The sequence below is a fragment of the Chiloscyllium plagiosum genome, chromosome 16 (assembly GCF_004010195.1).
Source record: "Chiloscyllium plagiosum isolate BGI_BamShark_2017 chromosome 16, ASM401019v2, whole genome shotgun sequence".
NCBI lineage: Eukaryota > Metazoa > Chordata > Chondrichthyes > Orectolobiformes > Hemiscylliidae > Chiloscyllium > Chiloscyllium plagiosum.
Window position 1 is genome coordinate 56,918,311 of NC_057725.1, and position 25,988 is coordinate 56,944,298.

Consider the following 25,988-nt stretch of genomic DNA (forward strand, 5'->3'; position numbering starts at 1 on the left):
TACATTAGTCATGGGGTAAGTGTATGGAAATGGGTCTGGGTGGGTTACTCTTTGGAGGGTCGGTGTGGACTTGTTGGGCCAAATGGCCTGTTTCCACACTGTAGGGAATCTAATCTACTATGGATGCTAGAAATCTGAAACTCAGCAGACTGGGCAGCACCTATGATGAGGAAAAAGCAGAGTTAATGTTATAGGTTTTCAAAGGAGAGTAGTATCAGACTTGAATTGTTTGCTCTGCCTCTGTTGCCAGACCAGAGTTTCTTCAGTAACTTAGATGCTTTTATTTCAGCTATCAGTTTATTTACTTTGTTACAAATGCTGTGTGTATTTATACATAGAGCCTTGAATTTTGTCCTTGTGTTAATCTTGGTCTTGATGGTCAGTGTATTCTTCAACTTTTTTCTTTCTGTGTTCCTTCCTGTCACTCTCTGACCCTCGTTTCCCACATACTGCTTTTCTCCCTTATCTCATCTCTACTTTTCAGTACTGTACACCACATCTTTCCTCATTTGATCCCTCACCCCTCTATTCACCTTAAGTCTTCTTTACTTGATGAGTATGTAATTTTCAAGAAAATTGGCCACAACACTCTCATTGGTATCACTCCCATTTTCCCTTGTATACGTACCAGGGACCAAAGGATAGGAACACATACTTATAGAACATAGAACGTAGAACAATACAGCACAGTACAGGCCCTTCGGCCCATGATGTTGTGCCAAGCATTCATCTTAATCTAAGATCAACCTAACCTACATACCCTTCAATTTACTGCCGTCCATGTGCTAGTCCAGCAGTTGCTTAAATGTCCCTAAAGTCTTTGACCCTACTACCACTGCTGGCAGTGTATTCCACACACCCACCACGCTCTGCATAAAGAACCTACCTCTGACATCTTCCTTATATCTTCCTCCAATAACCTTAAAATTATGACTCCTTGTGACAGTCATTTCTGCCCTGGGAAAAAGTCTCTGGCTATCCACTCTATCTATGCCGCTCATTAGCCTGTATACCTCTCTCAAGTCACTTCTCTTCCTTCTTCTCCCCAGTGTGAAAAGCCCTAGCTCTCTCAACCTCTCTTCATAAGACACATCCTCCAATCCAGGCAGCATCCTGGTAAATCTGCTCTGCACCTTCTCTAAAGCATTTACATCTTTCTTATAATGTGGTGACCAGGACTGGACACAATATTCCAAGTGTGGTCTAACCAGGGTTTAATACAGCTGCCGCAAAACCTTAAACTCAATCCCCTGTAAATAAAAGCCAAAACACCATATGCCTTCTTAACAACCCTATCAACTTGAGTGGCAACTTTGACGGATCTATGTACGTGGACCCCCAAGATCCCACTGTTTCACACTGCCAAGAATCCTGTCTTTAACCCTGTATTCAGCAAATGTTCAGCACCCTATGCCAATTTGCATGCTTCTCGGTAATAGTCCAGAGATTAATCTTTGAGTTTTTGTTCTTTTTGTAATTATATTCTCATACAATCAACGCTGAAACACATTTTCCTGGTTCCACCAATGTCACTGGTACCTGGATTAACCGTGACAATGGGATCCTACCCATTATACTTCAGACTTCTCTCCAGCCCTGAGCCGGTGTCCCAAACGCTGGCACTGGGCAAGCAAATAACCGCCTGGACTTGCACTTCTTGCTGCAAAGAATGGTGCCAATCCCCATCATTATTCAGTCCCCAACTATTACTATTTGTCCAACTCGAATGCCTTCTTCATGGTCACTTTGTTCATCCACCCTGCCATCTTATGTAAACAAGCTGAGACAGCTCCAAACTGACTGACCAATTGCACGCGCCATCACCCCTTACTTGCCTCACTCCCACTTGCCCCTCCTACTCCTGACTGCTGACCAAATCAGAAGACGTACTATAATAGGTGTGCCTGCCTCCTAGTCCAAACATCCCTTCCCTGCCCTGTCACAGTGCCTGTAGCGCAGCCTTTAGCTCAATAACATTGAGCTCAAGCTTTTCAAGCAGTAAAAATGCAGGCGTGCTTGCCCTACAATCTAATGGTATCCAGGAGCTTTGACGTGCTGCAGTCTTGACGCATCACCTATCCTGCCACCCTTAATGAGCTTCAGTTAATTACTAAAGAATAGTGCCCCACCCAGCACCAAACCCACAAAACAGCTGAAGCTGATGGTCAAGTGAAAATTTCAGAACTGGCATAGATTGTTTTGAGGAAAGCTGAAGAGCTGGAGACCGAAGGGCACTATGTGAAGTGACAGTACAGATCAGGCTTTTATCCATGGAGCATTGGAGGTGGAGGGCTGATCTTATAGAGGGTTTCCCCACATCTCTGCTTTAAACTATCTTGACACTAGACTCTGGAATTCCCTCTCGAAATGCTTGCACCTATACTTCTCTTTTAAAGCCATAGTGCTTTGACAAAGTTTATACTGACCTCAGGAGGATTGACATTTCTTTCATCTCAAAAATACACTTTATTCATAAAAAATATCTTTACAGTTCAGTTCTGTACAGTAGCGTAAAAAAGGAAACAAACAAACATTGGAATTTGACTCCATCCAAACAACCAAAGGCATCTCTTAGTTGAACCAGACTGTATGTAAATACATTTGAGGCTCTTGGGGGGGGGGCCTGGTAACTGCACAGGCACCCATTTATCTTCAACCAAAAGACCTCAGATAGTGGTCTTTCCTCACTGTGCCTTGGCAGCAGCTGCTCCATGCACGTAGACCTTGGATTGTACCAGTCTGCCACACTCGGCCAGGGCCAATTCCTTGTTCTGAAAGACAGGAGGACTGACAATCTTTTTGCTATTGTGTTACATCCAAGGGATCTCCTGACAATTCCATCAAATAGCCGGATGAATAGCAAGAGCACCTTTCTTGTGGGTGTGGGGTGGTGGAGGTGAAGTTGATCAGTAATGTACAATTCATGAGGCTCTTGGCAGGTTGAGTGTGTCTAGGCTTCCTGGCAGTTTGACATCTTTTCAAGTTAGCTGGAATTAAGGCAGGTTTCATTTTTATTTATTCATATCTACGTGCAAATAAATCTCTCTGCATGCAGGGAAGCTTAACTGCTGTTGACTGTGCTAGGAAAGGAGGGGGAGAAGGAAAGGGACATCTTTTTCTTAAGAAGTTGTGTTTTGAATAGAAGTGAAACGATTCAGAGAAAGAATGAATTCTAAGGAGTGATACGTCACACTGTGAGCTAACACTTAAAGCGCCTATTTTCTTTGTAATATTGTCAACAATTTGACTTCCTCAATGTTGGTGTCACTGCATTAAAAGATTGAGGATCTATTGCAACTTTAATTTACTTTTAGATTAGCAAATTGGAAAGAAGGTGCAATTATATTTATCCAGGTTGTAAAAACAGTGCAATTGTACTTTATTTCCTCATTATATTATGACCATATGATTAATAGAGGGAAGAATAATGTACTTTTTCTCCTTCTCAAAGATTAGGGGTTGTGTTGTGTCCAAAACCAATAGTATTCTATGTGATGAATCTAAAGTTATGTGTTTTTATTTTGAAACACGGCTAATTGTTTGCTTTCATTTTCCAGATTTCTTATCGTTCTGGTTTGTCTCATCTTCAGCGTCATGTCGACAATTGAGCAGTACCATTACTTTGCCAATAGAGCTCTTGTTTGGATGGTATGTAAACAAATGATCTGAACCTTTTGAAAACATTGTTATCTCTCTGTGTGTACTGTGGAACTTTTCAGCATGTTTCCTGGATTGAGTGGCGTTGCCATTGATTGGTCAGTATGTACATGGAAATCTTAGAGTCTTGAACCTGAATGATTTAAGTTGATCTAATATTTGAATTATGATGAAAACCATCCATTCCAGGTGTTGAACTTAAAGAACCAACTTCCCTGCTGTTCCTCCAATGACCTGTTGTGCATCTGTTTCTTGTGCAGTTTTGAAGACCTAGTAAAATCCAATCCAGGCCTTTGATTGATCTTTACATTTCCTTTCATTTTGGCCAGTCATCTCAAGTGCTCATTGAATGGGTCTGATAGTTCTCTGATTTAATTCCTTGCTTAATTGACTGCTTTCTTTTTTGATTCGTTCATGGAACGTAGAATCCCTACAGTGTGGAAGCAGCTCACTTGGCCCATCGAGTCCACACTGACCCTCCAAAGAGAATGCCACCCAGTCACAACCCCCTATCCTATAACCCTGCATCACCTAGCCTGCACATCATGGGCAATTCAGCATGGTTAATTCACCTGACCTGCACATCTTCGGACTGTGGGAGGAAACCGGAGCACCTGGAGGGAACTTACACAGACACGGGGAGGATGTGCAAACTCCACACAGTCAGTCGCCTGAGGCGGGAATTGAACCCGGGTCTCTGGCGCTGTAAGGCAGCAGTGCTAACCACTGAGCCACCGAGTCGCTGGGCAGGCTGGAATTGAAGACCCATCTCCAATTGCTCAGAAAGCATTCAAGAGTCATCCACATTCCCAGAAGGACATTGGATGCCTTTAGCCATTCTTGATTGTCATAAAAACCCATTTGGTTCAATTATATCCTTTAGGGAAGGAAATCTGTCAACCTTATCTGGTCTGGCCTATGTGTGCCTTCACACCCAAGGTAATGTGGCTGACTTGTAAATGCTCTCTGAATAGTTAGGAATGGGCAATAAATGCTGGCCTAACCCCTGACATTGGCATCCCATGAATGAATTTTTATAAAAGCAGACATTTGAGCAGGAAGTTAAATGGGAGAACATTCCAATGTTGCTTGAAAACTGAGCCCTGAGTATCCCACACTTTTTAATTTTATGTCTTGTCAATTGATTCTGAATTTAAGTGCCTGTGAGATTACTCATATGAAATCTGAGATCTGGTAATGATGAAATACAGTCTGGAGGAAAAGGGATGAGATTGTAGTTTGAAGTTTGCTTTTCAAGATCAGTAATGTTGGTGGTAGGAACTCGGGAAATCTGGGTTATACAATCGGAGGAGTTTCAGAATAGACGAAGAGTATTCAGGCCTTGCTGTTTTTATCTGGTGTCACTCTCCCACATCAGGCCATGCAGAAGCAGATGGGGACAGGTGGAAATAAAGCAACAATATTTAAAAGAAGGAAGAAGATTTCCCTTAACTCAGCACTCACCACGAGTCATTGGGCAGCTAAGTTGTGCTAAATATCAGAAAAATTCAAATTGAAGGCTGAAAAACTGGCTGCAGGGATTTTTTTTCAAAGAACCTGAAGTTCTGCCTTGCGCACTCAGTTTACGTTTCAAAGATTTCCGTCCAACTTACTCAACCAGTTGGGTGAATACCTTGTGGGAAGAGGACAAAAAGAAGGATTGGACGGATGATGAAGGAATTTTTTGAATCAGTGCAACATTGAAATATGTCCTCTCACCGACGAGCTGCCACACTTTTTGTCTTGCACTGTGCTCTGGTTGAAGTAAATTTGGACAGTGGAAGTGGTGAGGGAGAGAAACCTGAAAGTGTTAGCTAATCACGCTCACTTAAAACGCTGCGCTAATCTCGTCCTCCTGTGTCAAACCAGTCCGTGTTAATCCTTTCTGCTGGGAGGTTTCCAAAATGTGGGTAAAAATGTTAAACGGTGTGTGACGTAGGAGCCCCAGGCCTGTGTGTGGTCACGGTTCAGTACAGCAGAGCTTTCAGCTATCTGTTCTGAGATAACCTAGGCTGCAGTGATGACGGAGTAGAAATCTTGACATTAATTGAGGTTCGGTGAGATGAAGTTCGGGTTAAAACCGCTTGCGGGTCGCAAACTGCAGTCGGGAGTGTGGTCGGCTGCCAAGTGTGCCAACTGTTGGACTCTCTTGCTGACGCGCAATGTCATTTGTTTTGGGGGAGACATTTCCCAACCTGCTTTCCCAAGCCAACACCTCTCGCTCCTGGCTATCTCCGTGATTCAGGTTTTTCAATGTCACATTTTTCTTTAATTAAGTCCTGGTTTGGTTCCAGTGGCATCATGAGATGGCTTTCTCGTCAGACTCGCGTCATTTGTAATGATTCGGGGCTGTTGCCAGTACTGCGTTCCCATTCTATGCCATGCTATTCACATGGCTCTGTAGGAATTGCCGGGGCAAACTGCACTGGCTGTTACATGCATGGGGGAACACTGGGGTAACAGCGCTGGTAAATTCTTGAGGCAGCTTTCCTTGATGTGTCTCTGTGCCTTCAGCCAGTGCAGAGTGTTAGATGACAACGATCCCTAATAAGTTGTCAAGTGATGTTGGAGGAGCAGAGACTGCTTCATGTCCTTTAAGTGTCTTCTCCCATGCAGTATTTTCACGACCATAATAAGACCTTGAAATCACTGCTGACTGTGACAGTGTCATTAGCAGATAGAATCCTGCTTAAGGCACACTCTTTTTAGTTTTAAAAGCTCCTTCTGATATAATCTTCCAGAACAATGCAAAGAAGCTACAAATAAAGTTTGATAACACTTAGCTTTTAAAAATTCTGTCTCTCAGCATCTGGTTATGTTTTGTTCAGTCATTCCAGTTGGTAATTCAAGAAAATACAAGTTTCAGTTCCATCTGTAATATACCCAGACTCCAATAGATGGCGGCGTTGCCTATATTTTTTCATCTTTTATCCAAACTTTATGGATGCTCAAGGATCCCAGCCACCTGGAAAACAATAATTTTAGGCTCTGGTCTCGAAATCCTGATTCCCAAATACTGAGCTGACACACGAGAGGCGATGATGAATTTTATCAGCTATGTCTAGCTTCACTGAGAGGGTCAGTGCATTGAGTCTAGGAGTTGGGTGGTCATTTTGTGGCTGTACAGGACATTGCTTAGGCCACTTTTGGAATACTGTGTTCAATTCTGGTCTTCCTCCTATTGGAAAGATGTTGAGAACCTTGAAAGGGTTCAGAAAAGATTTACAAGGATTTTGCCAGGGTTGGTGGGTTTGAGCTATCGGTAGCAGCTGAATAAGCTGGGGCTGTTTTCCCTGGAGCGTCAGAGGCTGAGGGGTGACCTTATAGAGATTTATAAAATCATGACGGGTATGGATAGGATAAATAGACAAGGTATTTTTCCCGGGGAGTCCGAAAGTGGAGGGCATAGGCTTAAAGTGAGAAGGGAAAGATTTAAAAGGGATCTAAGGAGCTACTTTTTCAAGCAGAGGGTGGTGTGTGTATGGAATGAGCTGCCAGAGGAAGTGGTGGTGGAGGCTGTTGCAATTACAACATATGAAAGGCATCTGGATGGGTGATGAATAGGAAGGGTTTGGAGGGATATGGGCCAATTGCTGGCAGGTGGGACTAGATTTATTTAGGTCAGCATGAATGAGTTGGACCGGAGGGTCTGTTTCTATGCTGTATATCTCTATGACTCCATAAGGAAAACAGCACACGTTTTCCAGGAACCTGACGTTTGCCTTAAAATGGGGTGAGGTAGGGGAAGAAAGGGTTTTGCTTTGGGAGCTGGTTGGTGAGGACTTTGGTTTTCAGTTTGCTTAGTGAAGGGCCCATTTACTCCTATATTTTAGCAAAAGAGTTAACAATGGCTTGGAGCTCAGTGTCTGAGTCTGCACGTGTGTAATTGTCATCCACATACTGAGGTTGAAGTGGTTTTGGATTGACAGTGGAGTAGGTTGAAGAGCTCCTTGCCTGTGGGTAATTTGCTGGAGGTAAGATCCAGGACTACAGTGAGAAAATTAGCAAAGAAAGTTGTTGCAATGACAGAGCACCTGTTTGAGCCCCAGTCTTTGCAGATTTGGGAATGAGCCTCCATGACCTGCCTCTGAGACAAATATCCATAACTCCATTTTCTCAATACTTCGTCCAGCTTGGTCTTGGTGTCACCCTGGTCCAGAATGAAGTAGATCAGACCTTTAATTGTCCTTGTTAAACTATGTCCCCTATCAGGCACTAATTGCACTATTTAACTCTCTGCCCCTTAAAGCTCTAATTGCCTCTCGTTAACTCTCATAATGCTCTCTTTCCATTCCTTAACCCTCTGCCCCACTGTGCTCTCTTTCCCCTCCTTAACTACATAATGCTCTCTTTCCCCTACTTAATTCTGCACCCCACGATGCTCTATTTCCCCTCCTTAACTCGCTGTGCCATAATGCTCTATTTCCCCTCCTTAACACTCTGCCTCATAATGCTGTTTGCCCCTCCTTAACTCCCTACCCCCTATTTTGCTATAATTGACCCGTTTAACACTCTGCCACACCCCCTCCCTCATTATTGCTGTTTAACCCTGGGGCAGATGGGATCTGTGCTGAAATTCTGAGACACTGTGGAGGTTCGTTTCTATCATCGTGGTACATAACCCATATCCCTCACCTCAGAAGAAAGGCTCGTGCCAGAGAATCTGGGACAGCATTGTGCTTGTGACGAGATTGATGTTGGTGGGCCAGAGCGATTGTGGGAGCTGTCTCCTTCGCAAGGCTCCTCCTGAGCCAGCTCTTGCCAAAGGTCGAAGTGTAGTCTGCACCCATCGAGAGGCACTGCAATCTCGAGGGAAATCAAAGGAACAGCACCAGCCTCTATACGTGGCCGTTTTTAACTTCAGGAAAGCCTCGTGTATTTAGCTCCCCTCATGAAACCTGTCAGCATCCTGCCAGCTATGGTCCTCAGTAACAAAACCTCTCAGACCCTTTAATCCAGGCAGCAATGAGATGAAGGATTGATTTTATATTTATTAATGCTGGTTGGAATGTGATGGTTGGCCAGAATAACATTACAGTGCTTTGTTCTTCTTATTGACTGTGTTGTTGGATCTTTTTTATATCCAAACGGGGACTTTGTCTTATTGTCTCTGCCAATGACTGGCCTTTTTGACAGTGCTGCACTCCAGCAGTACAGCAGCAAAGTGGTAAATTAATTCCATGGTGAGGGTTGAACATACAACCTTCTGTCTCAGAGTTAAAAGCTTGGCCAAGTGAGCCTGTTAATAAGAACTACAACACGTGCGACGATTAATGGGAAGCCGGTATGGAAGTATCAGACAAAACTACACATTTCAGATTGGGGTTTAGGTTCCATGTTATGTTAGAGTCATAGAGATATACACCATGGAAACAGATCCTTTGGTCCAACTCGTCCATGCCAACCAGATGTCCTAAATTAATCTAGCCCCATTTGCCAGCATTTGGCCCATATCCCTCTCAAACCTTCCTATTCTTATAACCATTCCAGGTGCCTTTTAAATGTTGTAACTGTACCAGCCTCCATCACTTCCTCTGGCAGCTCATTCCATACACGTACCACCCACTGCGTGAAAACGTTGCCCCATAGGTCCCTTTTATATTTTTCCCCTCTCACCCTAAACCTACACCCTCTAGTTCTGGATTTCCCTACCCCGGGAAAAGATCATGTCTATTTATCCTATCCATGCCTCTCATAATTTTGTAAACCTCTCTTAAGTCACCCCTCAGCCTCCGATGCTCCAGGGAAAACAGCCCCAGTCTATTCAGCTGCTCCCGATAGTTCAAACCCACCAACCCTGACAACATCCTTGTAAATCTTTTCTGAACCCTTTCAAGTTTCACAACATCCTTCTTATAGGAGGAAGACCAGAATTGCTCGCAATATTCCAATAGTGGCCTAACCAATGTCCTGTTCATAATTTTGTAAACCTCTCTTAGGTCACCCCTCAGCCTCCGATGCTCCAGGGAAAACAGCCCCAGTCTATTCAGCTGCTCCCGATAGTTCAAACCCACCAACCCTGGCAACATCCTTGTAAATCTTTTCTGAACCCTTTCAAGTTTCACAACATCCTTCTTATAGGAGGAAGAGCAGAATTGCTCGCAATATTCCAATAGTGGCCTAACCAATGTCCTGTACAGCTGCAACATGACCTCCCAACTCCTGTACTCAATACTCTGACCAATAAAGGAAAGCAAACCAAATGCCTTCTTCACTGTCCACATTCTGCTGGGTTTAATGAGGGGAAGTTCAGACAGGATCCTGACTCAGATTGCTCTTTAATGTCTAGCTTGTCGCTTATGTCAGGCTTATGTATATTAAAAAAAAGCTGGAAATCCTGACAATGCTTGATAGTGTCCCTTTTGATCACTGTGATCCCTTGTCCTGCTTTCAAATTTTAATTTCAATTCATGTCAGGGTTAACCTTTTCAGTACTGTCTTATCAGTGACTGCTGTCTTTAGTGTGGATCTGAAATGCAGGTTCTTTTGCTTTTCAGATCCCTGTCCAACTTACAAGAATAAGTCACTCAGTCCTTCGAACCTGCTCCATCATTCGACAGTACCTGGTTTTAGATTAGATCTCTTACATTATGGAAACAGGCCCTTTGGCCCACCAAGTCCATACTACCCCTCCAAAGAGTAACCCACCCAGACCCATTCCCCTTCCCTATATTTACTCCTGACTAATGCATCCTAACGTAATGGGCAATTCACCTAACCTGCACATCTTTAGATTGTGGGAGGAAACCCATGCAGACGCGGGGAGAATGTGAAAACTCCACACAGATGGTTACCTGAAGTGGAATTCGAACCCAGGTCCCTGGTGCTGTGAGGCAGCAGTGCTAACCACTGCGCCACCATGCCACCACTTTTAATGTCAACTCAATGTTCCTGCATATGTCCAGTAATCCTTCACCCTTTTGGTGATCAAGAATCCAACTACCTCTACCTGAAAAATATTTTTAAGATTCTGCATCCACTTGAGGAAAAGACTCAGTCCTCTGAGAGAAACAAAATGTTACCTCTATCGTAAATGGATGACACACAATTTGCAAACACTTTGTAGATTCTCTTACAAAGGAAACATCCTCCCCAAAGCCAGCCAGTCATTTACCTCAGGATTATGATAGGTTTTAATTAAGTTACCTCTGACTCTTCTAAACTCTACAGGACACAGACTAGCCTATTCAGAGAAGGTAATCCACTTATTCCAGGTATTAGTCTAGTAAACCCTCTCTGTTTCCACAACACTGGCATCCTTCTATAAGTACGGTGGCCAGTGTTTCTGAAGGGACTTCCTGTTCCTGGTCAAGGAAAGCCAATTAGGAGGGTGCCACACAGTAGGGTGGCCACACTGAGCTGAAACCTTTATCAGTGATGTCAAGCCACAGTAGCTGCTGAATGACCAGACCCACCATTCTAGGAAATGGGAGCAACAGGGCTCCACTCATTTACAAAACAAAAGTCCTTCACTTTTCACGATTTTAATCAACCTGTTGAGATGTGTTACAGTATATCTCGGGAGCACGTAAGACTTGCCGCTCCAGACATGGGGACTGCCATGAGAGCCCTAACTTATACCCACAGTCAAATCCTTTATTGGAAATATCTTCACCCATTTAGTCCAGTTATGTTCTTATTAACCTGTTCAGAGATGTTATGACACACTTCTGGAGCAGGTGGGATTTGAACCCAGGCCTCCTGGTTCAGAGATAGGAATACTACCATTGCGCTACAAAAATCCAATCTCATTGCTTCAACGTGCATGATCCTAATCTGCTTTACTATCAATCATCAATCAGTAATTAGCAGGAAACAAGGCCAGATGAAACAGTGGCTCAGTGGTATGGCAGCAGTGCCAACAGCACCTGAGACCCAGGTTCGATTCCAGCCTCGGGCAACTATCTGTGTGGAGTTTGCACGTTCACCCCATGTCTGCATGAGTTTATTCCCACAGCCCAATGATGTGCAGATTAGGTAGATTGGCCATGCTAAATTGCCTGTAGTGCCCAGGGGTGCGCAGGCCAGATGAATTACCCATGGGAAATATGGGGTGATGGGGTTAGGATGGGGGATGGCATCTGATTGGGATGCTGTTCAGAGGGTCGGTGCATGCCTGATAGGCCGAATATCATTGTGAGTCTACAATTGGTTCAATAGCAGATAGTTAAAGCTGTGTCAATCATTTGGGTTTAAACATTGATGTTTCCTGTATTACAGTGCTTTAAAAGCACTTGGTTTGGCTGTAATGCATTTTGAGACTTTTGGAGGTCACGAAAGGGGCTATATCTTTAGAATCATAGAATTCCTATAGTGTTGGAACAGGCCATTAGACCCAACAAGTTCACATCGGCCCTCCGAAGAATATCCCAGCCAGACCCATTCCCCTACCCTATTACTTTACTTTTACCCCTGACTAATGCACCTAACCTACACATCCCTGACCACATTGGCAATTCAACATGGCCAATTCATCTAACCTGCACATCTTTGGATTGTGGGAGGAAACTAGAGCACCTGGAGGAAACCCACGCGGACACGGGGAGAATGTACAAACTCTACACAGACAGTCAGTCAAGGCTGGAATTGCACCCAAGTCCCTAATGCTGTGAGGCAGCAATGCTGACCCACTGGGCCACCATGCCACCTTGCATAAAGTTATGGCTTTGTTTTTACTTAGGCATGAGGGACATTGCTGGAGGTGAATGTTCTCGGTCCGCAGTTTGCACATTTCTTCTGTGTGTCACTTCACAAATGAAACGAATGCAGCAAATGAAGATAGTGCCGGTGGTGTGGAGAGCTGTGACCAGAGGCATTGCCTAGGAGAATGTGCAATATGGGTGCTGGCGATAAGCAGTTAGTTGTTTGTCAAACCCATGATCAGTCAGTTTTTTAGCTGGGCAGCATGAGTGGCTGGATGGGGCAGCTCCAGTAGTGCGTCGGCTGCTAAACATAGAGAAAATATGTTTCGGGTGCCCCCCCCCTCCCCCATTTGGCATAAAGGGTCACCTTGTGGATGGCAAACTGGAAACAAAGCATGAGAAGGGGCTTCAAACTCTGTCTGCCGCTCCCCTCACAGGATATTCCGAGTGGTGTTCCACAGGGAACAATGCCGGAACTACTGTCATTCACCACACGCACCCACATTTATTCCTGGCAGCTGCTATGTATCACTTGGCAGTGACTGTACTACACAGCGGAGGAGCATTGATAATGAACACAGCCCTGCCTAATACAGACCGGCAACTGAACTGCACTCCCTTTGTCCCAGCAAACTCTGGACAAATGACTACTCCCATCCAACCATGTTGCCTTGGTGCAATTAAGAGCCACATTTCCTTCCACATGGTCTCTCCCCTGCCTACTGATGGCTCTGATTCACACTGAGCTTTAGCCATCACCAGTTTCAGCGTAGTAACATCCTCTCAAGTGACTGAGTGTGCCAGACAGTGGGTCCTTCTGGTCTTCAAAGATTCATGCCGATCTAACCTCTGAGAAAGGAGAAAGAAGCTGCTTCTATCTGTACAGCAACATTTTTTGTCTGGTTTCCTGACTGAATTGTGATCAAAGTGTGGCAATTGGCATGGCTGCCAGCACAGAGCCCACAGCAGTGAGTGGACATAATTACTCCTGGATGAACATCCGTACTGCCCAGAGGTAAACCCTTTCTCACTCAAATGAGTTTCACAGCGTTCTCTTTTTGTTTATAAATTTAATTTCAAAGGAAAGCCCATGGCATCAACTCACTGATCTACAACACACTGCACCCTTTCTCAGTTGAAGAGGGAAGTATTGGAAACCACACATGGCTTCTTCCCCTTTGAGAGTGCAAGATCAGAGAATTTCATCTCTGAAGAAAATTGTGCAGAATTCAAAATCCCACCCCTTTCTTTGCAAGTGTGGAGTGTTTACTTAGTTTCAGTCAGTACTGAACCACCTCATTGGAGGCCTTAATGCAAGTGACGGGTGTTCCTTTGGCCTCTCACTCTCTCTCACACACACAAACTCACACATGCACTCACTCTCTCACACACACACATTCACTCTCCCACACACACTCTTACACACACACACACTCTCACACACACTCACATTCACTCTCTCACACACACACATGCACACACATTCACTGTCTCATATATTCACACACACAAGTCAATCATTAAGCAATGCTTTCTGCAAATCACTGCACTCCATAGAACTCTGAGGCCTGTTGTCTTTTGTATCATGTTTGATTTTACGTCTGACCTTAGCCAGCTGGAGTTCCATTGTTTTAAGTGCAACGGTGCATCTGATGTTACAAATCCAAATCAGCTGAGATGGGCGCAGCAGCTTTGGTTCCCAGGACAAACAATAACGGCATGAGTCTATCCTTCTGAGAAAGTTGCCAATTGATCACAGCTGAAGTGATGCTCTTTGATTTGAATCGGCGCTTTGGATAGCCTACCGATAGTGACCAGCCCACAGGTTGCTTCTGGGAAGCCAGAGGCTACATGTGGATTGACTGCAGTAACCACTGGGGCCGGTAGCGCGTCTTAGTGGATTGTGATGTCACCGTAATCTGCGCTCTTCGACTCGCCTTGCTGAGGAGGCAAACTCCCTTCAACTGGTGCAACCATTACCAGGCAGAAGGGGAAGCAAGCATTGCATTTGCATAGCACCCTTCACATCATCCCAGTGTGCTTTACCAGCAATGTGTAGTGAACGTTGTAAGAAGACCTTAGAGTGCAGGTTCATAGCTCCTTGAAAGTAGAATTGCAGGTGGATAGGGTAGTGAAGAAGGCATTTGGTATGCTTCCCTTGATTTGTCCGAGTATTGTGTACAGGAGTTGGGAGGTCAAGTTGCGGCTGTACAGAATATTGGTTAGGCCACTTTTGAAATATTGCGTGCAATTCTGGTCTCCTTCCTATTGGAAGGATGATGTGAAACTTGAAATGGTTCACAAAAGGTTTACAAGGATGTTGCCAGGGTTGAAGGATTTGAGCTGTTGGGTGAGGCTGAATAGGCTAGGGCTGTTTTCCCTGGAGCGTAGGAAGCTGAGGGGTGACCTTATAGAGGTTTATAAAATCTTGAGGGGCATGGATAGGGTAAATATACAAGGTCCCTTCCCTGGGGTAGGGGAGTCCAGAACGAGAGGGCATAGGTTTATGGTGAGAGGGGAAAGATATAAAATGGACCTAAGGGGCAACTTTTTCACACAGAGGATGGTACGTGTATGGAATGAGCTGCCAGAGGAAGTGGTGGAGGCTGGTACAATTACAACATTTAAAAGGCATCAGGATATGTATATGAATAGGAAGGATTTAGAGGGATATGGGCCAAGTTATGGCAAATAGAACTGGATTAGGTTAGGATATCTGGTCGGCATGGGCAAGTTGGACCGAAGATTCTGTTTCACTCCTGTACAGTTCTATTACTCTTTGACTAATGTCATTGACCATATCTGTATGTGTGGTGGATAAATTGCATTATCTCTCTGGTCATCAACCGTGAAGACCAGTCCAAAATACCTGTTCAAATTACATTTAAAAGGCATCTGGATGGGTATATGAATAGGAAGGGTTTGGAGGGATATGGGCTGGGTGCTGGCAGGTGGGACTAGATTAGGTTGGGATATCTGTTATCTGGTCAGCATGGATGAGTTGTACAACAGAATTTCAGTTTAGCAGTCCATCCGAAATGATAGTGCAACATTGCTTCCTGAGTACGCTGAAAGGTGATGATTGACTAGGTTGCTGGGATGGGATTTACAGCATGGGGCCCAGATTTTGGAACATTAGTCTCAGAAAGGGTACTCTTTTGCCACAGTTTTAATAAGAGACTTCTGGAATAAATTCTCAGGCCAAGCAGTGAAGTGGTTAACTACAACTTAATCTGCTGAATGCAAAATAGCTGGTCTGTCAGGTAACTACTGGGTTAGCATCTTTTGTCTTTCTGTTTCTCTCACTTGCTCTCTATCTCAAGAGACGATGGATAAAACTGGAATCTGTTGTGTGGGACATGGAGCTGAGGTGAATGCAACAAAAGAGTTGACCCCAAGCGATAGCTTACCATCTAGTTTCATCTTGTTGGCTTAATTTTTATTTTGTTAATTTTTACAATTCCATCCTTCCTTCCTGACATAAAAGAAACTATCAAAACATTTTAATAGTTAATATAAAATGTGCTAAGTATAATAATAAGTGTGATATATTTTACTGGATAGTGACTCCAGGCAAAATGAGATGAAATTAAAAAAGGTTAACGATAAAATTTGAGTTGCCAATGTTCCTTTTCTTTTTTTGTAGTTTACCTTTTCCCCGTTAGCGTTCAACAATTTTTTTCATGTGTGCTGATCTATAACTTGCAAGGTTTTGTCAACCCATACATTATTGCACTGGTACTAAAACAGAAATTGCTGGAAAAGCTCAGCAGGTCTGGCAGCAGCTGTGGAGAGTAAGCAGCGTTAACATTTCGGGTCCAGTGACCCTTCCTCAGAACTCGACACGAAACGTTAACTCGGCTTGCTGTCCCCAGATCCTGCCAGCTCTGCTGAGCTTTCTCAGCAATTTCTGCTCTTTTTTCTGATTTAGAGTTCTTTTGGATTTTTTATTGTACTGGCTACGCTGGCAGAGACCAGGATATAGAGTGCCAGCTAATTATGTGGGATCTTTAGAAATGTATTGACAGGGAAATTGGGAAAGGAGGAGTAGAATTAGAATTAGAACTAGCTTTAGACCTTAAGACCATAAGACATAGGAGTGGAAGTAAGGCCATTCGGCCCATCTAGTGCACTCCGCCATTCAATCATGGCTGATGGGCATTTCAACTCCACTTACCCGCACTCTCCCTGGAGCTTTTAATTCCTTGCGAGATCAAGAATTTATCAATCTCTGCCTTGAAGACATTTAACATCCCAGCCTCCACTGCGCTCCTTGGCAATCGATTCCACAGGCCCACCACTCTCTGACTGAAGAAATGTCTCCTCACTTCTGTTCTAAATTGACCCCCTCTGATTCAAACATTGACCGCCTCTAATTTAAAAATTTTTATTGTCACATGTACTCGCATGTGACAGTGAAAAGTTTACATGTTGCCACTTACGGCGCCATCTTAGGTACAATGGTACTTCGGTACAGATACTTAAGTGCAAATTCATAGGGAAGACAAATTAGAAAAGTAAAGAAATTAAGAAGTCTATCATCGCAGATTATAGGAATAAATTAGAAAAATGAAGAAATAAGAAGTTCAGATTAACAGTCCTTCCAATCCTGTCCACGCCAGCACCTAATGTCCAGGCTGCACCAGGCCTCCCCTCGAGGCTCTCATGGTTGGTCTTCAGTCACCTCGAGGCCAGAGGTCTGTGCTAAGGATACATCAGGCCAAACGACCACCACACCCGGCCAAGAGACCACCCCACCAGACCACTGAGAGACCGTCATGACAGGCTGAGAGACTGCCATGCTGTGTCCACGCTGAGGCAAGGAGTCCATGACATCGCCAAGAACAAAGAAGAAGAGACAAAGCATAAAAGAGGAAAGAAAAGAAATGGACGAAGTGGATGAGCTCCAGCTGAAGAGTCCTAATTTGCCGCCATCTTGGAGTTCAATAAGTAGGAATAATATTAACAGCTGTGCAAAAGCAAAATGAGTTTGGTGAGAGTAGGTAGAGTGGAAGAACAACACACTGATGATTATTCCAATGGTTTCGACAAAGTTGATGTTGATGTAATTGGGGAGGGAAAGGGATGTTTAAATAAATCCTACCTGAGGGAGAGATGTAATGAGAAATCTTAATTTGACTATAGTTATTTTTAATCAACTTGTTCAGACACATCTCTGGGGCAGGTGAGACTTGAACCCAGACCTCTTTAACCAGAGGTAGGAACACTTCCACTGCATTTTGGGCAAAGTAGAACACTACCAAAAGCCAGGAATTTCTGGAATGTATTCAGGACAGTTTGCTACAGTTAACTGATGCAACATTGGGCAATACTGGATTTAATGCTGAGCAATTCATCAGAATCGGTCAGCAACCTTGCAAACTATGACCATTAATCGTTTAGTTTAGGATATCTGGTCAGCAGGTGAGTTGGACCAAAGGGTCTGTTTCCATGCTGTACAGCTCTATGATTCTTGGTGGTGCAAATTGCAGAGTGACAAGAAATACATTTACCACAGGAAACTGGACAGGTCTGTCAACACACAAACAGCGGAAATTATTCAAAGAAGTATTAGATTAGATTCCCTACAGTATGAAAAATGGCTTTTCGGCCCAACAAGTCCATACTGACCTTCCAAAGAGTAACCTATCCAGACCCATTCCCCTGACTAATATACCTAACACAATAGGCAATTTAGCATGGCCGATTCACCTGACCTGCACATCGTTTGGACTGCGTGAGGAAATCCACACAGACTCGGGGAGAATGTGCAAACTCCACACAGACAGTCCCCGAGACCGGAATCAAACCGGCATCCCTGGCGCTGTGAGGCAGCAGGGCTAATCACTGAGCCACCACGCAGCCCCTAGTATTTGGTATGACACAAAACCAGTATATTCCCCTAAAGGCAAAATGCTGTGCTGGTATAATGAAGTAACACTGGTCAATGAGTAAAGAAAGAAAGAATATTGAGCTGAAAGAAAAAAAGCCTTGCAGAGTGCAAGGAAATCTGGCAGACTGGAAGATTATTAAAAATATTACCGATACAAAGAAAGTAAATGAGGTGAAAAGGGACATTAAAAAAATCTAGCACGGGGATAGCAAAGCTCATATTCCAGCGCGTTAATGGGAGCAAATGAGAAAGTTACAAATACGACCCTCAAACTTTTTCAAAGCTCTCCTGATTCAAGAATTGTGACATTGGATTTAAAAATGACAGCAACCACTGTGCTCTTTGCAGAGGGACATAGATAGTTTAAGGGAGTGATCAAAGGTCTGGCAGATGGAGTACAATGTTAATAAATATGAAGTTATCCATTGCGGTAGGAGTAACAGTAAAAAGGAGTATTACTTGAATGGTAAGAAATTGCAGCATGCTGCTATGCAGAGGGACCTGGGTTCCCTTGTGCATGAATCACAGAAGGTTGGTCTGCAGGTGCAACAGGTAATGAAGAAGTCAAAGGGAATTGTGTCTTTCATTGCTCAAGGGATTAAGTTTAAAAGCAGAGAGGGTATGTTGCAGCTGTATATGGGGCTGGTGAGGCCACGCCTGGGGTACTGCGTGCAGTTTTGGTCTCCTTACTTGAGAAAGGATGTACTGGCACTTGAGGGGGTGCAGAGGAGGTTCACTGAATTGACTCTGGAGTTGAGGGGTTTGGCTTATGAGGAGAGACTGAGTAGACTGGGATTCATTGGAATTTAAAAGAATGAGGAGGGATTTTGTAGAAACATATAAATTATGAAGGGAATAGAAAAGATGGAAGTAGAGAGGATGTTTCCACTGGCAGGTGAAACTAGGACAAGAGGGCATAGCCTCAAAATTAAGGGGACCAGATTTAGGACTGAATTGAGAAGGAACGTCTTCACCCAGAGGGTTGGGAATCTATGGAATTTCCTGCCCAGTGAAGCCAATGAGGTTACATCATTGAATGTTTTAAAGCTAAGATAGCTAATATTTTGAACAGTAAAGGTAGTAAGGGTTACGGTGCGGGGGCAGATAAATGGAGCTGAGGCCATGATAAGATTAGCCATAATCTTATTGAATGACGGAGCAGACTCGAAGGGTCAGATGACCTACTCGTGCTCCTAGTTCTTATGTTCTGTAAAAGAGGAAGAGATGAACCCTAACTACAGAGTACTCACTTTTATATGAGTTGTAGGGAAGGTTTGTCATCAGATGTGGAGTGATGAGCAAAGTTGATCAGTTAGTCAACAGGGTTCAGTGCTGGATGAGTCATGAATAACTATTCTCATGCAGATATGGGGAGAATGTGCAAACTCCACACAGACAGATGCCTGAGGCTGGAATCGAACCTGGGTCCCTGGCACTATGAGGCTGCAGTGCCAACCACTGAGCCACTGTGCCAATCTAACTGAAGTGTGAGAGGAGAGTGGAGACAGGAATGTCTCTGAGCAATGCCTGTCAGGAGTTTCAAAAGTATTTGATAAGGTTTTGCATGAGAGATTATTAATTGGAAAATCAATGCATAGATCAAGTATATCCTTGCAAGGTAGGTTAGATTTTGGTTGGGGAGATGGGAAGCAAAGGATTCATATTCTGAGTAACAAGTAACGTTCGTCAGAAAACTGTTGTGTAACCTATCAAAACATCCTCCACTTGGAGGAACTAGTCCAGTTTCCTTTTGTAGTAAATGCCGACTCACCTCAGAAACAGCCATGTCATCGCAAGATCGCTATTGCACCATGGATTGATGTATTTCCTGATGTCCTGACTCTATAAATGTGCCCACCACTCCCCTACAAGTTTAGCTCAAGTTAATTATCCATGTGAGCAGAAGCTAAATCGTTAATTATTTCCAATATCTCAGCCATGTCACCTACAAGTTTGCCCCTTTCCAATTATTAAACAAGCTCAAGGCCATCCTAATCAATAAGAGCTCCTTAAACTGGACATTGTCTCATTATTCCCCACCGTGTAAGGAGACTGAAATGGATAGCATACTCTTGTTATGGCTGGATCAGGGCCTTGTTTTAAAAAAAGGAACTGTGGAGGTGGGAGATATGAAACACAAACAGAAATTGCTGGAGAAACTCAACAGGTTTGGCAACATCTATGGAGAGGAAGCTGAGTTAATGTTTCGAGTCCAGTAACCAATAGGGGAAAGAAACCAAATACGTGGGAAAAAATGAAAATACTTCTGGGTTTTACTAAAGCCAAGCATGAATTTTAAACAATTGTACTTCAAACAATTGCATGAGTCGAACCAAGTTGCGAATAATACTGTTGAGTGATTCCTGGTGGCGATGCTGAGTTAGTGTACAGTATCAGTTTGAGATCGCCACCTTTGGGTCATTTATGATATTGCTGCTGATTTCATATCATTCACTTATCCATAAATGATGACCCATGACAGTTTTGGAATCATTATGAACTCAAAGGTAGCATCAATTGTTAATATGCTTTTTATTAGGGTCTCAGAGTATTTGATACACCTCTTTACAAGTTAACTTATGTCTCAGATATCTACTAATATCTACTTATTGAAGTAAAATATCAAGTATCCATTGAATTAATTGGTTTGGGATACTTTTTGGTGCTTAATAAAGCAATATATTTAAATAATTGGATATGGGTGCCACTAGCTAGGCCTGTATTTATTGCCCATCCCTAATTACCAAGAGAGCAGTTAAGAGGAACTAGTCCAGTTTCCTTTTGTAGTAAATGCCTAATCACCTCAGAAACAGCCATGTCATCACTGTTGGTCTGGAATCACATGTCAGTCAGACTAGGTAAGGATGGCAGGTTCCTTCCCTCAAGGGCATTAGTGAACTAGATGGGGTTTTCTGACAATCAATTCATGGTCATCATTAGTTCCAGATCTTTACTAAATTCAAATTCCACCATCTGCTAAGGCAGGATTTGAACCCCATGTCCACAGAACATTACTTGGATCCCTAGATTAACAGTCCAGTGATTAATACCCACAAGGCCAATGCCTCTCCCTGTTGTCAATAGCTGAAGGAGAGAAGTATACGGTAGTGGATGGGGGAGGAAGGGGTTTTGTGATTGAAACAGTGAGCAGGCTCAGTGTGGAAGAAGTGCTTCAATGCAGATGAATATGGAGTCCTGGAGAAACTCTCAGAACAGAATACAGTCCAAAACTTACATTTCTCAGCTCAGTCAAAAATTAGTGTGCAATTTCTCACTGGAATTATCAGTTGGGGAGTACTAATGACTTGTGGTAATGAGAGTATATATCTGGCTGCGATAAAGTGCTGTAAGACAGTATAAAAAGAACTTGGTTTGTACCAATACAACAATTTCCTGATTGAATTCACAATATCAGAGGCTACAAAGGCCAGTCGATGGATGGAAGGTTAAAATCTCCTTCAGGTCTAAGTCAGTTCAGTAGAAAGCAGTGTAGGCCGAGGACTGAGTTGCCAGTTCAGCTTTCTGTCTCGCCTGGGGAATGGCATAATTAGAGTCGGGGAAGTTTTGGTGAGGACTCTAACTCTTAACTGACAAGTTATGAAAAGAATGTCAGTGAAGTAAAATGTGGTCATTGGGAAATTTGGCCTTCCAAAACAAAACTGAGGACTTAAAAAATTGTGAACGTGATGGAGCCATTTTGCCTCAAAGCTCCTTGTTGCCATGGGTCTGTGCTGTAATTTAAACATGACTACAGTGTCCTCTTTTCTCTCAAAGTTGTTGTGACAATGCAGTGTTTGTGTGTTTTGAAGTAGCCTGTACAACACATGCAATCGTAGAATCAAGAATAACAGACTCTCAGAATGCTGGCATTGTGTGACGATATATGATCAAAGAGTATCTTCTACCAACCTGGTAGTCACATGAGACAATAAGAATGGAGTTACAGAAAGGATAAAGGAATCAGGGTATTTGGCCCAAACTGGTCTTTTTTAAAAAAAGTCTATTCCTTGTCAGGATCGAGATGCTGCTGACAATACCAGCATCTGCTGTCCATTCCTAATTGCCCCGAGCTGAGCGGCTTGCTGGGCCATTTATGAATCAACTACATTGTTGTTGACATCGAGTCGCATCATGGCCTGACCAGATAAGGTTGGCAAATTTCCTACCCTGTGTAAAGTTATTGAGCTAGACCCATTTTTACAGCAACCAATGATAGTCGTCATGATTACCATCACTGAGACTAGAGTTCATTTTCAGATTAATGAATGGAATTTGAACCCATTAGCTAGGCATTCTGGATTTCGAGTCAAGTGACCTTGTATTATGCCACTGTCTACATCACACTAGATGTTTCAAACACTCAGTGTAGTAGTAAATTAATTTTCTATGTAAAGGAGTTTCTGCTGAGTTTTTAATTGGGTTCATTAGTGACCAAATAAGATTAATGACTAATATGATAATGTAATATTATGGGCTGCACGTTGGCACAGTAGTTAGCACTGCTGCCTCACAGCGCCAGAGACCAGGGTTCAATTCCCGCCTCAGGCGACTGACTGTGTGGAGTTTGCACAATATCCCTGTGTCTGCGTGGGTTTCCTCTGGGTGCTCTGGTTTCCTCCCACAGTCCAAAAATGTGCAGGTTAGGTGAATTGGCCAAGCTACATTGCCCGTAGTGTTAGGTGAAGGGGTAAATGTAGGGGAATGGGTCTGGGTGGGTTGCGCTTTGGCGGGTCGGTGTGGACTTGTTGGGCCAAAGGGTCTGTTTCCACACTGTTAAAAAATCTAATCATAAAATATGGCAATGGCTGCCCACTAAGAGAAAATAAATTCAGTTTGAATGGTCAGCAACAATGACAAGATGAGTTGCACAGCACCGGGTTATAACCCATTATTTAAGATGTGGAGATGCCAGTACTGGACTGGACAAAGTCAGAAATCACACGATGCCAGGGTTTAGTCCAACAGGTTTATTCAAAATCACAAGTTTTCAGGGCACTGCTCCTTTTTCAGGTGAAGTGTCACTTGATGAAGGAGCAGCACTCTGAAAGCTTGTGATTTCGCATGATTTCCTGATGAAAGGCTTCTGCCCAAAATGTTGATTTTCCTGCTCCTTGGATGTTGCCTGACCTGCTGTGCTTTTCCAGCACCACCTGATCTAAACTCTGGTTTCCAGCATCTGCAGTCCTCTCATTTGCCTATATATCTTGTACCTGTGCTCCTTTCTCCACTACCTGAAGTAGGGGGCAGCTCTGAAAGCTTGTAAATTTCAAGTAAACCTGTTGGATTATAACTTGGTGTCATGTGACTACTGATTTTGTCCACCACAGTCCAACACCAGCGTCTTCACATTAGGATGAGATGCAGTATAGGAATCTCCTTTCTACACAGGTGCTGGTATGTTCAGCCTGTTACTCACGGACAGTTCATCATTTGAACGGGAGATTGGACAGACGTTCCGCTTCCACGTTTTGTTTGAATAACCAGTTAGCTCAACAAATCCTGCGGGATGACAAATGAATCGGTTCATTGGGTTGAGCTGGCATGGGGCAGCAAAAGCAATTTTACACAGTGATCGGAGAGGAATTGAGGACTGTGGAAATGCTGAACGCAGTATTTATCAATTGTTCAGTATTGCAACAACAAGAGAAGAGGCGTGAAACATCAAACAGATGCATTGGGTGAAAGTGAAATGAGAGCCAGAGAGTTAATATTCTAAGTGCACGGTGGCACAGTGGTTAGCACTGCTGCCTCACAGCGCCAGACACCCGGGTTCAATTCCCGCCTCAGGCGACTCTCTGTGTGGAGTTTGCATATTCTCCCTGTGTCTGCATGGGTTTCCTCCGGGTGCTCCGGTTTCCTCCCACAGTCCAAAAATGTGCAGGTTAGGTGAATTGGCCATGCTAAGTTGCCCGTAGTGTTAGGTGAACGGGTAAATGTGGGGGAATGGGTCTGGGTGGGTTGCGCTTCGGCGGGTCGGTGTGGACTTGTTGGGCTGAAGGGCCTGTTTCCACACTGTAAGTAATCTAACTTAAATATACCAAAACACCATGGTATCCATGACATGCTATCGGCCCTACTTTAACACAAGAAGGAGGATCTGCAAGGCAGGCGTCGCCTTTATGAGCAAAGGAAGAGAAATGGGCTGGTTTAGAGAGGAGGAGGAAAGCAGATGCATGTTTTCCAATCCCCAGGACAGGCCGACATGCCTCTCAGTCCCAGGGGTTTGTTTATGAAGTGCGTTCACTGATGTTACGTATGCAAATACAGCAAGCCAATTTCCAGCACTGCAAGGAGATGAATGAGCAGTTCATTTCTGTTGGCTGAGGGAGCAATATTGGCGAGGACACAGGGAGCGAGAGCATTCAGAACTTGGAGGCCGTTCAGAGAGGTACCACAAAGCAGATCCCAAGAGCCTGTGAGATGAATTACGAGGAAAGACTGGACCAACTTGAACGTTTGAAAGGAGGCGACTGAGAACGTTCTAGAAGTATTTAAAGTACTAAACAATGTAAAAAAAAGCACAGTCTCAAAAATATACTTCAAGCTATTTATGAGGATAAGTTGAAAAAGTAAAGGTTGGTGATAATAAAACGCAGTGGTTTAAGATTAGATAATCTCCTCTCGGTTCTGAAGGTGTGGGAAAACTGTCAAAGAATTTGTCCTTCTTTCAGCTGCACATACTCTAGGTGGCACCATTTCTATTCCAGTTCGGTAAACGCCAGGGATTTTAATCAGGCAGCATGTTGATACTGTACTTGTCCTCTAGTTCGGCTCTTCCTATTCACAGGCTGTGACCCATAATGATTAACCTTGTGTTGAGAATAAAAGCGAAGGTTTGCCTCAATAAATTGAGCTCCAAAGCTCTCTCTATCACGTTTGGTCATGGCTGAAATCTGAATATTAGGGCAGAAATTGCTACAACATCTAACGGACTGTCTCTCTGGAGTCTTGGCACTGAGACTGTGACAAGATGTTTGCATTGCAGGTGCAGCATTACGGTTTGTCTGTGCACTGAGGTATTGCAGATCAATTGAATTACATAACGAACAGCACAGTCCATGGGAATCTGGGGAGTTTCATCCATATCCTCAATACTTATTAGAGTAACAGGAAAAGCAACTTTACACAAAGTTAACTGAGGGGACTTTGATAGAGCAATGGTAGGTCAGTGCATATATTGTTCACGTGATTTTTCTATTGCTGTATAATCATCAACTTGCAAAGTTTCATTGAGTTGATTTCACTGAGATTTCAATTTAAGAAAGATTGTCAGCACCAACAGAAATCTGGTCACATCACATTGCATATCTGGGTCAAAATCCTGGAAATGCCTCAGTAAGGGCACTGTGGGTCTATCTTCAGTATGTGGTTCAAGAAAGCAGGCCATCATCTTCTAAAGGGCATCTAGGGATGGGTAATAAATGCTGGCCCAGCTAACAATGTCCATGTCCCTGAGTGAATAAAACAATACAGTAAACATGTAGATATGAAGATTAATAGAGTTCCTGACTGTGCATATTACAGAGATTAGGGTATGTGTCACTGAGAGAGCTCCTATCAATTTTATCGATACCCAACACCATCTCTCTCAGCCCCTCCATTATTTCAGATTTATCACATTGCTGGTCCAACATGCAGGACAGGATGAGAAACATTGGAAAGACCAAAGTCATTGTCTTCAGTCCCTGCCACAAACTGCATTTCCAACCATCTCACTCATTGTCAACTCCCTAAGGTTGGACTGGCTGCAACTTCAGTGCTGAACTTGGTCCCTGCCCCTGAGGGGAGCTTTTGAC

At 43.6% G+C, this 25,988-nt stretch overlaps 1 protein-coding gene across 10 annotated transcripts in view; it reads left to right on the forward strand.

The window, feature by feature from the left end:
• LOC122557942 (potassium voltage-gated channel subfamily KQT member 1) overlaps nucleotides 1-25,988 on the forward strand; it is a 682,968-nt gene that overhangs the window by 154,504 nt on the left and 502,476 nt on the right. For all 10 annotated transcript variants that reach the window (XM_043706183.1, XM_043706187.1, XM_043706188.1 and 7 more), the window contains one exon: nucleotides 3,558-3,648. In XM_043706183.1, the coding sequence (XP_043562118.1) occupies nucleotides 3,558-3,648 (91 nt within the window). The remainder of the gene's footprint in view (nucleotides 1-3,557; nucleotides 3,649-25,988) is intronic.